Source organism: Larimichthys crocea, chromosome IV, assembly GCF_000972845.2.
Source record: "Larimichthys crocea isolate SSNF chromosome IV, L_crocea_2.0, whole genome shotgun sequence".
Taxonomy (NCBI): domain Eukaryota; kingdom Metazoa; phylum Chordata; class Actinopteri; family Sciaenidae; genus Larimichthys; species Larimichthys crocea.
Window position 1 is genome coordinate 166,516 of NC_040014.1, and position 15,174 is coordinate 181,689.

Genomic DNA, 15,174 nt, shown 5'->3' on the forward strand with positions numbered 1-15,174 from the left:
ATGAAGTTACAGAGTGACTTTTGACTATTTTCTTCAGGAGTTGTTGAAGAAAATAAGAAAAGGAGAGTGAAAATCGGATTCATCAGACGTCTGGAAATCACTCATATTATGAGCTCACTCTTTCATGTTGCACTTGCCTTCTGCTGCATTGTTACAGCTGGTGTGTGTATCTGTGTAGACTTGTGAAAACAAGACGTGAAACAGATTGCACTGCAGCTGCTTATATGCAGTGTTTGTGTTGGTGCCTGGCTTAATGTCATGTTTTGCTATGTAAAACAGAAATCTACACTAATTTTGTTCTATGTTGGGTAAATGAAGCATTCAGTATTCTTTATGGTAGTGGCAGTGTAATTATCATTGTGTATGTGTTTTATGTGTGACTGCCCCCTACTGGCCAAAATAGGACTAATATGCCTTTAAAGTGTTGATAAAATATATATAGTTAAAAGGATAGCTATACTTCACTACTATTGTGCCAATCCCAGTGAATTAAAATGAACATTGTTAAAATTAACATACATGAACTTTAGTATTTTCTAATACTTTTACAAGTATTTGACTTGGAATTATGTTTTTTAGTCTTTCAGACAGGCGACAGGAGATAAGAAATTAATATGAATTAATAAACAAGCAAAAAACCTAAAGTGAGTTCATTGGTTTGAGAAGAGATGTTTATGGTTTACTTTCTCTCTTTCATTTCCCCAGGTCGTCTAAGCATCTAGTCCCAAAAAAATGGCCCTGGTGCAGATTGTCAGACTGCTGTACGGGTGGGAAAGAGTACACAGGGGAGTTTGTGTGATCACAACTGTTACGATGACTCAGCCTGCAGCAGAGTCCATGCAGCTCCCACTGAAGTCCCCCACCTCTCGCTGCCTGCCTCACTTCTGTTTGGGTACAACACTATCTGTGAGAACTGGGAGCCTTTGCTGCATAGGCAAATTACTGGAGCATTCAAACTATGGATCATGTACACACACACACACACATAAACACACTTACTGCTGTAAAGCACCGCAATACACTTCATTTATGCATGCAGCTCGAAGGCGAGATGAGTTTCCCAACATCAACTTTCACTGAATCACCGCATACCTGCACACACACACACACACACACACACACATACTCAGTCACACAAGTAAAGAAAATGCATGTCAGCAGCTGGGTGTAATTGACCTGCCAGGGTGTCTGTACTGCAGATGAAATGGACTGTTTGTCTTTTATAGAACTGAAAGTACAAACCTGACAAAAGACATAAAAGGGATTTTCTTTTAACAATAAGATTGTAAAAAGTTATTTTGAATAAATAGAAGTGCAATGTAAAATGTTTAAGTTTTGATGAGTGAGGCTTTCTGCAATGCCAAATCCTAAAAGGAACATAATAGCAATAATTATGAAATACTGTAAATGTCTTGTGACACCGGCACAGATGATACAATTTCCTGATTACATTAAAGCAAATTAGTGAAGTTTTCCGTTAGGACAGACCTGACATGCAGCAGAGCTTATTAACAGATCGAGAAACTAGAAAAGAAGTTTAGATTTCTTCTAATTGTTATCATGAAGTCTTTAGCTACACGTGGTTGTGACCTCTTAACCTTTGTTTGGATGGGATATTACCACTGCAGGTCTTTTAAGGTCGTAGCTGTAGTTCTTCTCTCCACCGGAAGGAGAGATGCTGTGTCACGATTGTTAAATCAGGACACCCGACCCCACCTCCTCCCTGTTCTCTCTCCTGCAGTGAGGAAACACATAGTATGTCAATGTTTTAGCCATGTTTTTGCTCTATATAATACATGTTGGCTCCAAACTAAATGTATCACAGTTATTTACACTGTTGCTGTGGTTAAAATCCACATTCAGGTTGTATGATAAAAATTATGATGTGCTCTATTTCTTGTTTTGTATGTGTTTGTTTCATTGCGCACTGCGATTCATCTGTTGTATTACAAGTGATGTTTATAAGAAACTTGCCTTGGTTGTCAATGTCAGAATCAGGACAAGGCAAGCAGAAATATGATCTTTCTAACATGTAATACTGCTACCTCCTCTCTCTTTTCCTTCCTTCTATCTGTCTTTAATCCTCCTGCACTGACTCCCATGCTCCCTCTCTTTCTCATTTCTTGCCGTTGCAGTGTAAGCCTATCGAGCCTGCACTGTCAGAGTTTGGGGAAAGCGCTTGCGTCAGAGCTTCCTGTCTTGCTATAAAAGCGCAGGCTGCTGCAGCAGCAAGCAGTTGAGGCTTAAACCTGAGCCCTGCATACACCTCCACATACACACACACACACACACACACACACATACACAAAGAGGAGAGGGAGAGCAGCCACCACTCAGCCATGAGTAGCATCGGATATGACCCCTACTACTCGACCCCGTCATACAGACGCTGGTATGTCGAGGCTCCCCCTCGTGTCGTGACCAGAGGGAGGACCCACTCCATCTACTCCTCCCATGCTTCCCCGTTGTCCTCCTCCCGTCTGCAGTACTCCTCTCCCGGACGGGTGCTGCTCTCCTCCTCCTCACAAGCCTCTTCCCTGGAGCTGGAGCTCAGCCAGGCAGCCCAGATCAGCTCTGAGTTCCGTACCGTTCGCACCCAGGAGCGCAGCCAGCTGCAGGACCTCAATGACCGCTTTGCTGGGTTCATTGAGAGAGTACGTGAGCTGGAGCAGCAGAATCGTGCTTTGGAGGCAGAGCTACTGCTGCTGAGGCAGAGGCACAGCGAGCCATCCCGCCTGAGAGCACTGTACGAGCAGGAGGCTCGTTCCCTGAGAGCAGCTGTAGATGAGGCCAGAGCAGAACAGCAGGCCGTCCTGGGACAGAGAGATCGTCTGGAACAAACCCTGAGTGCCCTGCAGGGTCGATATGAGGAGGAAGTGCTGGCCCGTGAAGAGGCTGAGGGCAGGCTGATGGAGGCCCGTCGTGATGCCGACCAGGCTGCCTTGGCTAAGGCTGAGCTGGAGAAGAGCATTGAAACTCTGCTGGAGGAGCTGGCCTTCCTTAAGAGAATTCATGAGGGTGAAGTGGCTGAGCTCCAGGCCCAGGTCCAGCTTGGTGTCCAGGTGGCTGTAGAGTCTGAGGCCGCAACTCCAGACCTCTCTGGGGCTCTGAGGGACATCCGATCCCAGTATGAAAGGCTGGCAGCAAGAAACATGCAGGCAGCAGAGGAGTGGTTCAGAGGGAAGGTTGGCTCCATGACTGAGACTGTGGCCCAGCACAGTGACGCCGTGAGAAGCTCTAAGGACGAAGCAGGAGAGTACCGACGCCAGCTCCAGGCCCGCCTGCTTGAGATCGATGCCTGCAGAGGCCTCAATGAATCCCTGGAGAAACAACTGCATGAGATGGAGGAGAAGCAGAGTGCTGAAATAGCTGCTATGCAGGTCAGTAGTGGTTGCGGGTGTATTCTCTCATCTGTTATTAATTATTCAGACTCTTTGATTTCGTTGGATGTTAATCTCTAAAAGTATTCCTTGGGGTTTTCATTTCATGTTTCCTCGTGTCTTTTTGACTTTATCGTGGATTTAGGACACCATCGCAGAGCTAGAGGGTGAGCTGAGAGGCACCAAACAGGAAATGGCACGCTACCTGAAGGAGTATCAGGACCTTCTGAATGTCAAGATGGCTCTAGACATCGAGATTGCTGCATACAGGTGAGAAGCGACAACAGTTAACCAGAGTTTCTGAAAAAACTAAGAGAATTAAATCCATCAATGGCGATTTAGAAACGTTGTTCACATTTAAGGGGAAAGTATTTGAGTAAGAGGGACCTGTATGTAAATCAACTAACCCTAATATAAACACATTCTGGGATAAATGGCCACTAATGGACAAATTGCCTTTTCAAAAACCCATACAGGAAGCTGCTGGAAGGGGAGGAGTCTCGCTTCAGTGTGGGAGTGGCTGGAGGCATGTCCTCCTTTTACAGCCACAGTCTGTCAGCGCCCTCCTTCGTCAGGCCCGTCCTCTCCAGCCTGAGCTCGGGCACCTCCTACCTGATGACATCCCGCCTGCTCAGCTCCAGCGTCAGCACCACCGAGGGGATCATCTCTGCCAGCCACACCCATCAAGCACAGGCCAGCCCACCTGCGGAAGAGGAGGAGGAGGTAAAGGAGGAAGAGGAGGAGGAGAAGGAAGAGGAGGGAGGAGAGGAGACAGAGGAGACCAAGGAAGCAGAGGAGGAGGAGGAGGAGAAGGAAGAGGGAGGAGAGGAGGATGGAGATAAAGAGAAAGAAGATGAAGAGGAGGCCAAGGGAGGAGATGAAGAGGCTAAGGAGGGTGAAGAGGGTCAGTGCATTGTTTTTGATTATTCTGTAATTGTTTGATTAAACACCAATTATATAAGTCATGATGACAAATAATAACATAATACTCATTTATTGATACAGGTGGTGATGGGGAGGAGCAAAAGGAAGAGGTGACAGAGGCCGCTGAAGAGGAGGGAGAGAAAGAGGACAAAGGAGAAGGAGAGGAGGTTAAAGAAGAAGCACAAGAGGAGGTAAAAGCAGAAGAAGCCGACGACAAAGGTGAGGAGGCAAAAGAAGAGGAAAAAGAGGAGAAGGAAGAGGAAAAGAAAAGCGAAGAGAAAGAAGAGAAAGCCGATGCCAAGAAAGACGACAAAGCCGACGACAAAGCTGCTCCGAAAACAGACGACAAAGATGATGCCAAAAAGGAGAAGGAGGAGGCAAAAGCAGCCAAACCTGAAGCCACCGAAGAAAAGAGCACAAAGGATAAAAAGTAAGCCAACAGTCTCAGCAAACTTCTACGCTATTCCTCTCAAATCTGCTTGTTAACATGGTGCTCAATAAAACAGTCCAATAGCCACTTACAGCAACAAATCAAGGCTAACCGCTTGCCAATATCCAGAGTAGTACATAAAGGTCTGGTTGCACACTTCCTGATGAGTGTAATATGTGTAATTGCTGAATGCAAATGTGAGTGTGTGAGTTTTTTGGTGGTTAAATAAACGCCTCTTGAAGCCACACGTGTCGTTGATTTTGAGTTTGGTAAAGCATAAACAAATTTTAACACCTGACAAGTAAATGAACGAGACAGATTTACAGCATAAGCCCCTGTCAACACTATTGTTCCATAATCACCTTGCCAGTGGTTGTTGAACATGTGCCAGTCACTTATCCCACATTTCAAAGTCACCTCTGTGATTTATTGTGAAGCCCAGGGGTTTTAAAAGTCGGACCCCCCGCAGGGAAAATGGAGACAACTGAAACAACTCTTTAACAAGCATTTTAATGAAATATTCTGAGACATAGTAATATTTTGTCACCCCAATATTATTATTTATTTTATTTCTATTTTGGGGGATGATTATGCTCTACATTATGGGACAACCACCCTCATAATTCTTTGGTGGATGAAAACAGGAAATATAATATTCCCATGCCTACGTTTGTTTACATTTTGATAAATTGGTGCCATTAAAAATATGACAAATTAACAGTTGCTGTTTGCAATGTACCCGTGGATGTACTGTCAACTATCTGACACTAAAGAAAAATAGATCTGGAGTTATGTTATATATATGGAGCTTTTTTTCTGATATCTAACCACATTTGTGGATGTTTATATACAATCAGTATCGGAGGCATGTGTATCATGTATGTACTTTAGATTTGAGTTATGAGGTACAAATCATGACAATATTAATTGCCTCCATGTCTCATAGCTGCTACTGCAACTGCTGACTGTGGTCACAAGTAGGCCAAACTATAATAAGTAACTCCCCATTGTTTTTGGAACATGCGCCTGTCCCTCTACCAAATAAAATGTGGAATCATAAGCAATAGAACTCACCATGATTTAAATACGCCCAAGGGTTTTGCTGCTGCAGCAGTACTTGGTCTGGCATGACCTTTGTAGTTTATGCATTGACTGTATATAATTGGTGGGCAGAACTTCCCGCTCTGTGAAGTGGAGCCAATGTGGAAGTGTCTTAAAACTGCATTCTTTATTATGGCCAGCAGGGGGCAGCTCCATTGGCTGCAACAATGATGTCCTATTGTATGTAGCCTTATGGAGAAATAACCCTACTTCCCCCATTTATTTATTTATTACCTCAACAGTTTCCTCATAAGTTTATTGTCTCAGTCGCTAGTTTCTTCCACTCTTCTTACATACAGCATGATGTTCATTTAGTAAAATATGGTCCCATTTAGAGTCAAATAGACGATTAAAGAAGGTATGCTTTACAGTGTGGCTACCTTCTGATTGACATGTCATTCTCAGTCTGTCCAGTTCAACGCACCAGGTTCACAAAGCTCAGATCAAACTGTCAAATATGGTCATACCTAGGGATGGGAATCAAGAACCGGTTCTTGTTGAGAACCAGTTCCGTATGTTTCAATTCCATGGAATCGTTTGTCAGTTTATCTAACGATTCTCTTATCAATTCCAGAAAACACGGATTACGTCATGTAACTTCCGCAAGAAGTTACACACGCTCGATTCCAGCAAGCACGAATAATTACGTCACGTAACTTACACAAGTTTCGCATGTGCAGTGCAATCAGTAGTAAACAATGGCACCCAATCGGTTCAAACATTCCAAAGTTTGGCTGCATTTTACCAAAAAAAATGGCAACAGGGCGACTTGCAATCATGCAAAGTGGAGATAACAGCGTCGGGAGGGAACACGACGAACACGACGTGTTTTTGACGCGCTTCGGACTGGAGATGAATCTCAACCTAGCAGCAGCGGCAGCAGCAGCCAGACTATGACCACCTCTGCGGTTACACACTGCCAACCATGTTAGCGCAATGTCCTTCTTGCCACAGTTACACATCGTTACTAGGCTGTGGGCCTCTTTTGACCTCGTTGTTGGTTTTGTAAGGTTGTGATACTTCTAACTAAACAAAGTTGATGCTGATCAAACTGTGTGTTCTCCTTTTTTTCCCCAAATGAGAATCAATAAGAGAATCGATAAAGAATCGAATCATTAAGCAGAATCAATAATGGAATCGGAATTGTAAAAATCTTATCAACTCCCATCCCTAGTCACACCACACCAAGCAAGGCTAACAGTGAGTAGCAAAATCAATAAAGGTATTGAATTATGTGTGTTTTGGAATTGTCTTCTTTCAAAGAGGAAAGTCCAATGACCTTCCACCATCCTCCAGGTGTACTGCTTTCTTCTGAACAGCGAGCCAAGCTTCCTAAACTATGTCTAAACTGACAGACTGCCAGACGAAATTTTCTATTAGATACAGTACTTTATTGCTTAATGCTTCTACTTTTACTGTCAAACTGCTGTCTGTATTCTGTGTGGGTAGTAGAGGTGGGTGTAGCAGAGGGTCATCAGCAAACTGCCAAAACCTAAAGCCTGTGAGCCAGTGCACCTTCAAAAACTGTCCTGGAGCTCAGTGCTAGTTCTCCCCCTATTTGGTTTTAGCTTACTTTTGGCTTGTACTGCTGCTGCATACAACATTGCACTCATACATTTCTCCACTCATGCACCCACCTATGCTGCCAGTCTGTCTAATTAAACATGCTAGTTCAAGTTTTCCTCGTAGTGTACTCTTTTTTTAAATAGATAATTTGTTAATTGGGTTTTTTTCATAGCTCTGCTGGGCGGTTTGTAAAAATATAGAAACTGGCTCCCGTTGAGACTAATTATATCTTGATACAAGATGACCTATAATATTACTGCTGTTACAGTGAGGCTAGTAGTAACAGTTTCTATTCTCTTTCACAAGTACAGCAGCTATAATCTTACCTAATGTGACAAGAAGTGAGCCGCATGCTGTTATCCTTTGACACCCAGCAGCTGCTCTGTTAGTTTACTCCCTAAGCTACCCATAACTGTGGACAGCCTGCGGGAGCAGGTATGAAGCATACAGCCAAACCTAAAGCTGAATAAATCTTTCAGCAACGCATTAACCAATAAGCTGAGACATGTGTCATCCTCTCAGCATGGTCTGTCAGATCTTCTCACACTGGTTTCTCCTGAATTAAATATCCACTAAAATGTCCTGAAAATGATATTGGTATTAAAGGAACTCAAATCACTTTTTAGATTAGATTAGATAAGTTACATCCTCAGTTAATGACTTTGTTTTTATAAATGGCTTTATTGGTAAAGTTATATTTAAAGTAATATTTTTTTCTTTTGTAATTATTTAATAATATATATATATATTGATATAATATTAATTTTATTTTCCTCATTGCAGTCCTTAAATGTTTTGTTATTTATTTATTTATTTATAACAGTTTTATTTATTATAGCATTAGTTAAATTAGTTGACCACATTAAATATGTTGGAGATGTAATATTTAAAGTCAAATTTCATAACTAAGAATTTGTTCTAATGGTCTTTGTTGCAAGGTTCAAACACATGCAAACAGCTTAATGTAACCACTCTAATGCAGTGTTTCCTAACTGTATATGCTAACAGAGCATGCTGAAAGACATTAAAATAAGATGACAAGACACAATCTTTTTAATTCATTATGACATTTATTGAGCAAATGCTGCTGGGAAATCGTTCATGATGAGTAAAGTCATGGGATTGCAAACAGTAGCACCTCATTTATTTCTGTATTTAAATTCAAGTCCATCCTATGCATACAAGAATGCACGTATCTGCGCATTTACAGTGTTTTTTTGTTTTTTTTTCAGTTGCACTCAGGTAAACATAACAGACACTGATAAAAAGCATGTTTAAGGCTAGTAGTTTCTTCAGGTTCTTTAAGCTTTAACTGCTTCAGTTACTGGATGTACATGGTCATGTGTTTATCATATTGCTGCCCACCTCTTTCTTCACTGTATGTTGTGTTATTGTTGTCTTTTTTGGCTCAGTTGGTATCTTCACATGTCAAGTAAGGCTTCAGTAGATCTCGTGTCTTTGCAGGGGACCCTCCCACCTGCTTGTCCCCCACCATTGATATTTAAACTCAAAAAACTTCTCTTAATATATCTCTAACTCACCCACCCGTACTATATTTATTCCTTGTACATATTTACTCTTTTTACAGTGCATTTCTACCATACAGATAAGAGAGGAACGTACTCCCCTCTCCTGAGCTAGCATGCAGAGAGCCCCCTCCCTCCCTCCCGTGAGGTCACCCGTGAACTGCAGAAAGAAAGAAAAAGAGGATAAAATGTCCCGATCGCTTGCTCCTGACCGCGTCTGCAGCGAAGCCCATTTAAAGCTGTCACTCAACATGCATTTTTGAACTTTTGTAGCATTTAGATTTTGGCTTCTCTCTATGATTTGTTTTGTATGTTTCAGAGTGATTATCTTTATTACATCGCTCTAGCTGTATGATTTTCTTTATGTTAGTTCAGTGTTGATTGCTTGTCTTCGTGTCCTCTACTCTGGTCCCCCATCCAGATCAGCAGTGTTTGGAGTCTCCTCAGTCGGCCTCGGTCACCTGCTTGATGGACTGGGTGGAGTGCTTCTCAGTCTTCTTGGTGGACACCAGTTTCTCCTGCATCACCTCCTCTACTTCTTCCACCTCCTTCACTGTCTCGGTCACAGTGACTGATTTGGTGACGTGCTTGGATCCGTCCTCTCCAGTGGTGATGGTCTCCACAGTTTTGGTGATGACCACTTTCTGGCTGCCATCTTCCTTGACGGGGCTCTCGTCCATGCCGTTGGCGATCACATCGGTTTCTTTCTCCTCATCTTTCTTCTCCTTCTCTTCTGGGCTGCTCTTATCTATCTCGCCATTCATGGCAGCATCCTTCTTTTCGACCTTCTTGTCATCTGTTGAGTCGCTCTTTTTCTCTGATTTCTCTTCAGCAGCTTTAGGGGCCTCAGGCTTGGCGGTCTCTGTCTTTGGGGATTCAGCTTTTGGAGATTCGGGTTTGGGAGATTCAGCTTTTGGAGATTCGGGTTTGGGGGATTCAGCTTTTGGAGACTCAGCTTTTGGGGATTCAGCTTTTGGGGATTCAGGTTTTGGGGATTCTGACTTAGGGGACTCAGCTTTTGGTGAGCTGGGTTTTGGGGATCCAGCCTTTGGTGAGCCTTCTTTGGGGGACTCAGACTTTGGAGATGTGGGCTTGGGAGATTCAGATTTAGGAGAACCAGGTTTAGGGGATTCAGACTTGGGGGAACCAGGCTTTGGGGACTCTGCTTTGGGAGCCTCTTCCTTCTTGGTCTCGGGCTTTGCAGCTTCTGTTTTGGGAGCTTCTGTCTTGGCTACAACTTCTTCTGATTTGTCATCTTTCTCTTCCTTCACCGTCTCGTCTTTTTCACTGTCCTCCTTCTTGGCTTTATCTGCATCCTCTTTTTCATCTGCCTCATCTCCGCCATCTTCTTCCTGATCGCCACCCTCCTCTTCAGCGGTGGCTTCCTCCTCTCCTCCACTGCCTTCTTTGTCTCCGGCCTTCTCTTTGTCAGGAGAGGCTTTAGACTCTGGGGCTTTGGAGCACAATACTGTCTCCTCAACTTCCTCCTCTTCTTCCTCTTCTCCTTCTCCTTCATCACCACCTTCTCCCTCTGCATCATCACCCTTTTCTCCCTCATCCTCTCCCTCACCTTCTTCTTCCTTCTCTCCTTCATCACCACCTTCTCCCTCTTCTTCCTCATCACCTTTTCCGTCATCTTCCTCCTCTTCCTCTTTAGTGGGTGCGCTAGAGCTAACTTTGGCTTCGGTGGCGGCTACAACTTCCTCCTCCTCGCCCTCAGCCTCCGCCTCTTCTCCCTCGCCTTCTGCTTCCTCTCCCTCTCCCTCTTCTGCGTCTTCTCCCTGCTCCTCCTCTGCCTCTGCACCATCTCCGAGTGTAGCAGACAGCTCTTGTGCTATCTCTGCCAGGGCCTCGTCAATGTCAGACTTGTCGTCCTCTACCCTTGTCTCCTCGATGATCTCCTCCACAAACTTGTGCTGCACTTTAAGCTTAGGAGGTTCTGATTTAGACTTTTTGGTGGAGGTGACAGCCTGGCGATAAGGGAAAGTGCTAAAGTGGGTCTCTTCACCTTCAAGGAGTTTCCTGGGGACAACAAACATGTACATCATGCCTTTAATAGTCACTTTCAGTACAGAGAAATTGTGGGTAAAACTGACTGTAGATGTTATTTCTAAACAGATTTTAAAAAAAATGTCTGCATACCTATATGCAGCAATCTCAATGTCCAATGCCATCTTGACATTGAGCAGGTCCTGGTACTCGCGCAGGTGACGAGCCATCTCCCATTTAGTGCTCTTAAGCTCATTATCCAGCTGGTGAATCGTCTCCTGAGGAAAAAACAAAGCAAATACAATACAAGGTTGATTAAATGCAACGAAACTAAATGCAGGGCAAAGCTCCATTCCCTCTTGCAGTTTTTTAAAATGTCTCCAAAACTTTCAAAACCCTTTTTGTAATTGACCTTAGTGAAGTTAAATTAGTCTTCTTTTATTCTCTGGATACATTTGATAAACTCTGTGGACTCTGCGCACCAAAGGCTGTTGCTTTATATTCTGACGCACTACAGTGTTCTAGAGATGTTGAATGCCTCTTTTTCAAGGGCAGCCTCCACATTTGTCAATACACCCCCACCCCCACCCCAAAAAAGTCTGTGGTGTGATGTAAGGACAGAGCCAATGAAGGCATCGACCCATGCCTCTGACTCAGCAGCACGGAGAGAGAGAGAGAGAGAGAGAGAGAGAGAGAGAGAGAGAGAGAGAGACTGCTGCAGTGTCTCCCTTTAATAATATCCTGACGCCTGGAAATCTCTCAGGCTTAGCTGGGGTGTTGCAATGATGCGCTCATGGCAATCATTACGCAGCAGAAAATGTTTAAACACGGGACATCAACCATGATATAGAAAAGGAAACATGATTATTATTACTGTTATTAAGGAGGGTTGTTGTTTTTAAGTCCCTAAAATAGGAAATCACAAAATAGTGTCACAAAATATGAAATATTTTTAAACAGATTAACTTTTATCCACTATCATGGTAGCAACTGTAACCCTTATTGTAAACGTATTAAGTTTCAAACACTCACAAAACATGTGTTAAATCGCAAAAGATAAAATAAGTACGATACCTACTAATAAAAAGTATTTTCAAATCTTTGCATCTCTTTACGCACGGCTCTGTGGCCGCCCCGGAGCGCTTTTCGTACCTGCAGGCTGGCCAGATCGCTGTTGTGGCGGTCCTCGATGTCATTCAGCTGCCTCTCCAGCGAGTCTCTTGTTCCGCGGACAGACTCCAACTCCACCGTCTTGGACTGCAGCTGGCGGCGGTAGTCGGATATCTCATCACGGGCGGACTTTATGGCATCCTTGTTCTGCTCCGCAGCCTCAGTGAGCTTGGCGTAGCGGCACATGAACCAGTTCTCCACCTGCTGCAGGTTCTGGTTGGAGTGGCCCTCCAGCTCGCAGCGGATCTCCCGGAGCGCCTCGGTGATGTCTGCCTTCTGGAGGTCTTTCCTCTCCACGGTCACCTGAGACGCCTGAATCTGGGCGATGAGATCGCTCACCTCTTCCTCGTGATTGTTGCGGATGAAGGCGATCTCATCCTGCAGCGACTGAACTTTCTTCTCCAACTCGGACTTCACCAACTCCGAGTCGGTCGTGTCCTTCTTCAGGACGCGGATTATGGCCTCTGTCTCCTCACGGATGCGAGCCTCTTCGTCAAAGCGGTCCCTAAGCCGCTGGATGTCCTCTTCGATGTGGTCAGTGTCGAGCTGAACTTGCGCCTTTTCATGGTGGATCTGCTCCAGCATGGAGCGCAGCTCCTGCAGCTCCTGGTCGTAGTGGTCGCCCAGCTGGGAGCGCGACACCTGATTCTGCCGCAGTGCCTGGATCTCCGCCTCGATCTGCTTGTTCTGCTGCTCCAGGTAGTGCACCTTGTCAATGTAAACAACAAACCGGTCGTTGAGCCCTTGGAGTTGCTCTTTCTCGTTAGATCGCTTGTAGTCTCCGTTCAGGATGGTTTGACCATAATCAACGCTGTCGGCGGAGCTGAGCACCGTTGAGCTGTATGCTCGGGACACCGGCATATTCACGGTCCTCTTGTAAGAGGTGGTCATGGTGGAGCCGGGGCTTGCCCGGGACCAAGACTGGGAGCGGAAGCCGCTGGAGGGGGTGCCGATGGAGCGGCTGTAGCCGTAGCTGGTCGGCCTTGTATCCATATTTCTCCTGAAGGGGCTCCCTATCGTGTCCACCGGGTAACTCATCCGGTCAGACTGACTGTAGGGGATGTGCGCAGGAATGAATGGGGACGGTGCAGGAGGTGGAGGCGTGTATGTGGGTGTGTGTTATGTGTAGGTGAGGGGTGTATGGCTCTCACAGCGTCTAAGACCTGCTCGGTCTGCTCCTTTTATATCTGAGGCTGTGTCGATAACAAGGCAAGGCCAAGCAGTTTTGTTTGGCCCATTGACGGGAGGGAGGGAGGGCGCAGGGCAACCACGTGGGTCCGATTGAAATTACGATAGATAGATAGATAGATAGATAGATAGATAGATAGATAGATAGATAGATAGATAGATAGATAGATAGATAGATAGATAGATAGATAGATAGATATCTTAAGTTTATAATGCCATGACAAAAGCATAATTTATCATTATGGTGAATCAGGATGATGGTGATTTTGACTTTGATTTTCTCCCATTAAACATCATTGCTGTATTAGTGCTGTGACTTCAGCACCACGGACAGCAACCGGCAAAACAAGTTATTTCCTTAACTTGACTTCTGTGATGAAATGACAGCAGTTTATTTTACAGCTTAAACTTGAGCAACCACAAGATAATTATTGCTGAGACAAAGCCCATGGAATGTGAAGACTTGAAAATATATGAATAATAGCTAATATGTTTTTCATAATTCTCCTCCTTTGTGCTTTCGACATGCAAAGCCGCAAAGCAGAACTGCCAGCAGCAAGGAAGTTATTGTCTTTTCCTTAAATTAGAATAAAAAAATGTTCATAATGAGTTTGACTATACTTTTACAGTTTCCCTTAGTGGATCATCAAGGTAGGGTAATACTAAACAAGCACTGAGAAACAATAAAACAATATTAATAATATTATTAATGACCGGTAGTGTACAGGTAATTTAAGACATCAGAGTCCCAGACATTAATTCACAAATTGATTCATCCATGTCTAGGAACTGGTTTGAGCCTGTCAAAACACTGTAAAATGTCAAGACTTAACACAACATAATCTTTTTAAATGTCTACATCCCCCAAAACAGAACTATTAAGAGAGTGATTTGTACAGTCTACATGTGGATGTTTTCACCTGCAGAGCGCTGTAATACTGGAACTTTTCTAATATCTTCTACAGTATAGGGAATCACACACATGCACATGCATACATTTTCTTTCTGTGAGGATGGTCTCTAACCCTATCTGATGGATCCTCACTATTGTAAAAGCGAAGCCACATGGGATTTGTGGCTTATCCATCCATTTGCTGAGACATTTTCCCCTTACCGGACGGTGAAGCGCCAGTGCTGGGTGCCTGTCTGGTGGCTCTGCCTCTCTGACAGGTTATTGATCTCTTATCATTCTTGACGCTTCACCGTAATCTCAGGTCACTCAGGTCAATGCGAAACAATTACCAGTTGTTAGAGGTAATGCACCAAAAACAGCTGCATTAGTGCTTTTTGATGATCTGTTTCTTAATGCATTTAAAGCTGAACAAAAACATCAACCCTTCTCTACAAGTGCAGCCACTGACTGCATTTCTAATGGTTATTCAAACTAGTGGCAATTCCTCTTGCACACTTGCACTGGTATCACAGGGCTACTTGTTATGGATGTAGCATGTTAGAATTGTAGAACTTGCTTTTTGACACTGAAGTAGACATTTGCCATTAATCACCTGTCTATATTTTCTTGGCTTTCAACTGCAAGCTTTAGTCAAGCAGAGCTAACGCATCAAGCATGGCCAATTTTAGATTGTTCCAGAGACAGAAAGGCAGACACTACAGAGAGAGCTAGACGAACAAAGAAAGAGATACGGTCACAATGACTTTCTTCTCCCGTGTATGTGTGTGTGTGTGCCTATTTTAAGCACTAATATGTATTGTAAATTATTACACACACCAGGAGCCGCACCCACAATTGCCTCGCTTGCTGTCGTTAAAGTGTCCTTGACCGCTGCTCCGTGAGATTCTCTGTACAGACCCTTCCTGCTGGCAGCAGGATTTTAGATGCATATATTTCATTGTTGGGCTGTCTGGTCAGAACCTTGAGGTGCTTTTAGATGCCCCTTTG

The 15,174-nt window shown here is 44.1% G+C and overlaps 2 protein-coding genes across 2 annotated transcripts; one reads left to right on the forward strand and one right to left on the reverse strand.

The window, feature by feature from the left end:
* Positions 1-2,223: 2,223 nt before the first annotated feature.
* LOC104920106 (neurofilament light polypeptide) lies at positions 2,224-4,979 on the forward strand. The gene is made up of 4 exons (XM_019260129.2): positions 2,224-3,380; positions 3,526-3,650; positions 3,857-4,284; positions 4,386-4,979. Exons 1-4 carry the CDS (start codon positions 2,340-2,342, stop codon positions 4,736-4,738), a joined length of 1,947 nt encoding a protein of 648 aa, XP_019115674.1. The 5' UTR covers positions 2,224-2,339; the 3' UTR covers positions 4,739-4,979.
* Positions 4,980-8,496: 3,517 nt separating this feature from the next.
* nefma (neurofilament medium chain a) lies at positions 8,497-13,287 on the reverse strand. Its single transcript, XM_010732245.3, has 3 exons — positions 12,069-13,287; positions 11,070-11,194; positions 8,497-10,949 (listed from the first exon to the last, which is right to left on the reverse strand). Exons 1-3 carry the CDS (start codon positions 13,122-13,124, stop codon positions 9,371-9,373), a joined length of 2,760 nt encoding a protein of 919 aa, XP_010730547.3. The 5' UTR covers positions 13,125-13,287; the 3' UTR covers positions 8,497-9,370.
* Between the last annotated feature and the right edge of the window lie 1,887 nt (positions 13,288-15,174).

Excerpts from the sequence above, each read along its gene's own strand:
- LOC104920106 (XM_019260129.2), top strand. The coding sequence starts at position 2,340 with ATGAGTAGCATCGGATATGACCCCTACTACTCGACCCCGTCATACAGA. Across the intron at positions 3,381-3,525 it reads CTGAAATAGCTGCTATGCAG|GACACCATCGCAGAGCTAGA; the intron begins GTCAGTAGTGGT and ends TCGTGGATTTAG. Across the intron at positions 4,285-4,385 it reads GGCTAAGGAGGGTGAAGAGG|GTGGTGATGGGGAGGAGCAA; the intron begins GTCAGTGCATTG and ends TTATTGATACAG.
- nefma (XM_010732245.3), bottom strand. The coding sequence starts at position 13,124 with ATGAGTTACCCGGTGGACACGATAGGGAGCCCCTTCAGGAGAAATATG. Across the intron at positions 11,195-12,068 it reads GCGATCTGGCCAGCCTGCAG|GAGACGATTCACCAGCTGGA; the intron begins GTACGAAAAGCG and ends TTTTTTCCTCAG. Across the intron at positions 10,950-11,069 it reads ATTGAGATTGCTGCATATAG|GAAACTCCTTGAAGGTGAAG; the intron begins GTATGCAGACAT and ends TGTTGTCCCCAG.